The sequence below is a fragment of the Mandrillus leucophaeus genome, unplaced genomic scaffold, assembly GCF_000951045.1.
Source record: "Mandrillus leucophaeus isolate KB7577 unplaced genomic scaffold, Mleu.le_1.0 Scaffold849, whole genome shotgun sequence".
Taxonomy (NCBI): Eukaryota; Metazoa; Chordata; class Mammalia; order Primates; family Cercopithecidae; genus Mandrillus; species Mandrillus leucophaeus.
The window spans coordinates 158390-160400 of record NW_012109241.1 but is presented as its reverse complement, the minus strand read 5'-3'; the positions used below and the strand labels follow the sequence as shown (position 1 = coordinate 160400).

The 2011-nt window shown below is 46.4% G+C and overlaps 1 protein-coding gene across 3 annotated transcripts in view; it reads left to right on the top strand.

The window, feature by feature from the left end:
• Positions 1–2011, top strand: part of UNC45B (unc-45 homolog B (C. elegans)) — a 41686-nt gene that overhangs the window by 14084 nt on the left and 25591 nt on the right. For all 3 annotated transcript variants that reach the window (XM_011968572.1, XM_011968571.1, XM_011968570.1), the window contains exon 8: positions 774–945. In XM_011968572.1, the coding sequence (XP_011823962.1) occupies positions 774–945 (172 nt within the window). The remainder of the gene's footprint in view (positions 1–773; positions 946–2011) is intronic.

Here is a 2011-nt window from a genome sequence, read left to right as displayed (position 1 = left end):
TTATTTTGTTGAAGTGAATGACCCCATTTTCAGTGCTACCCTTCTATACTTATCACATCTCATTGTAATCTTCATATGTCAGTTTTCCCTATTGTATTGTGAGCTTTTGGAGGTCAGAATCGTATCGTTTATTTTGGTAGCCAGTACCCCAAAGGTGCTCATTTATTCAACAAAGACATGACTGTTGAATTTGCCTGATGGTAATAGGAAGCCATTGAAGATTTTTCAACAGAAGAGATGAGAAGACATCATCGTAATAAATGTAAATATGGCATTTACTAAATACATAATAATTACACACTCAATAATGAACATTTATTGAGTGATAGTGATGTGTCTGGATTGACAGCAGCGTTTCCATACGTTATCTCATTGAGCCCTCAAACTTTATGAGGTAGGTAGTATTGTTCTCATTTTATAAATGAAGAAGCTGTGGCTTGAGGAAGAGAATATGAAATAGTATTTGGAGAAGTCTATACATCAACCTGTGGAATGTCAGCATTGGTAGAGTTCCCTGAGATCAACTAGTCCTGATTTTGTACATATGAAAATAGAGGCCCCTAGAGGGAGGTGAATTGGTCAAGGTGGGGGCAGTGTCAGGTGTAGAACCTGGGTCCCTTGACCCCATTCTAGGTCCCTTCATTCTGGATGAACTACATGTGTTCTACAGACAGGGCTGGAGAGAAGCTGGTGATAACACGTCACTGAGTGAGGGGTGTTTGTGAGGATAGAGCCCAGCAGGAATCTTAGGCTTGCCACTGTCTGCCCTCCAGGTCTGAGGAAGATCCTGAAGGTCGTGGGGCAGGTTCCAGATCTGCCATCCTGCCTGCCCCTGACTGACAACACCCGCATGCTGGCGTCTATCCTCATCAACAAGCTCTACGATGACCTGCGCTGTGACCCCGAGCGCGATCACTTCCGCAAGATCTGCGAGGAATACATCACGTAAGTTTCCTGGAGGCCTCACAGGGTCAGGCTCTGTCTTAGTTTTCTATGGCTGTGTAACAAATTATCTCAAAATTTAGCAGCTAAAAACAATAATGTTTTTTTATCTCACACCAGAACCGAAATTTGGGAGTGGTTTGGCTGGGTGGCTCTGGCTTATGATCTTTCATGAAGTTACAGTCATGTGCTGGCTGGGGCTGCAGCCATCTGAAGGCTTGATGGGGGCTGGAAAATGCTTCCAAGATGATGGACTTACACAGCTGGCACATGGGTGCCGGCTGTTGGTGGGAGGCCTCGGTTCCCCCCACTGCAGACCTCTCCAGAGGCTGCTGAAGCGTCTTCACTGCATGCCACTGGCTTGTCCCACAGTAAGAGATCCAAGAGGGAGCAAGGCCGCAGGGAGATGTCTTCTCTATCTAGCCTCAGAAGACACATGTCATCACTTCCGCCACATTCTATTCATTAGAAGCAAGTCAGTAAGTTTGGCCTACATTTAAGGGGAAAAAATTAGGTTTCACTTTTTGCAGGGAGGAGTGTCAACATATTTTTGAACATATTTTATTTATTTGTTGAGACAGGGTCTCACTCTGTCCCCCAGGCTGGAGTGCAGTGACACAATCATAGCTCACTGCAGCCTCAAACTTTTGGGCTCAAGTGATCCTCCTTCCTCGGCCTCAGCCTCCCAAGTAGCTGAGACTACAAGCGTGCACTACCATGCCTGGCTAATTTTTGTGTTTTTTGTTTCACTGTGTTTCCCAGGCTGGTCTTGAACTCAGCCTCCCAGAGTAGCTGGGACTACAGGCATATGCCACCATGCTGGGCTAATTTTTTTTTTTTTTCTGTCGCCCAGGCTGGAGTACAGTGGCATGATCATGGCTCACTGCAGCCTCAGCCTGCTGGGCTCAAGCGATCCTCCTTCCTCTGCCTCAGCCTCCCGAGTAGCTGAGACTACAAGCGTGCACTACCATGCCTGGCTAATTTTTGTATTTTTTTGTTTCACTGTGTTTCCCAGGCTGGTCTTGAACTCCAAAGCTCAAGCAATCTTCCTGCCTCAGCCTCCCAAAGT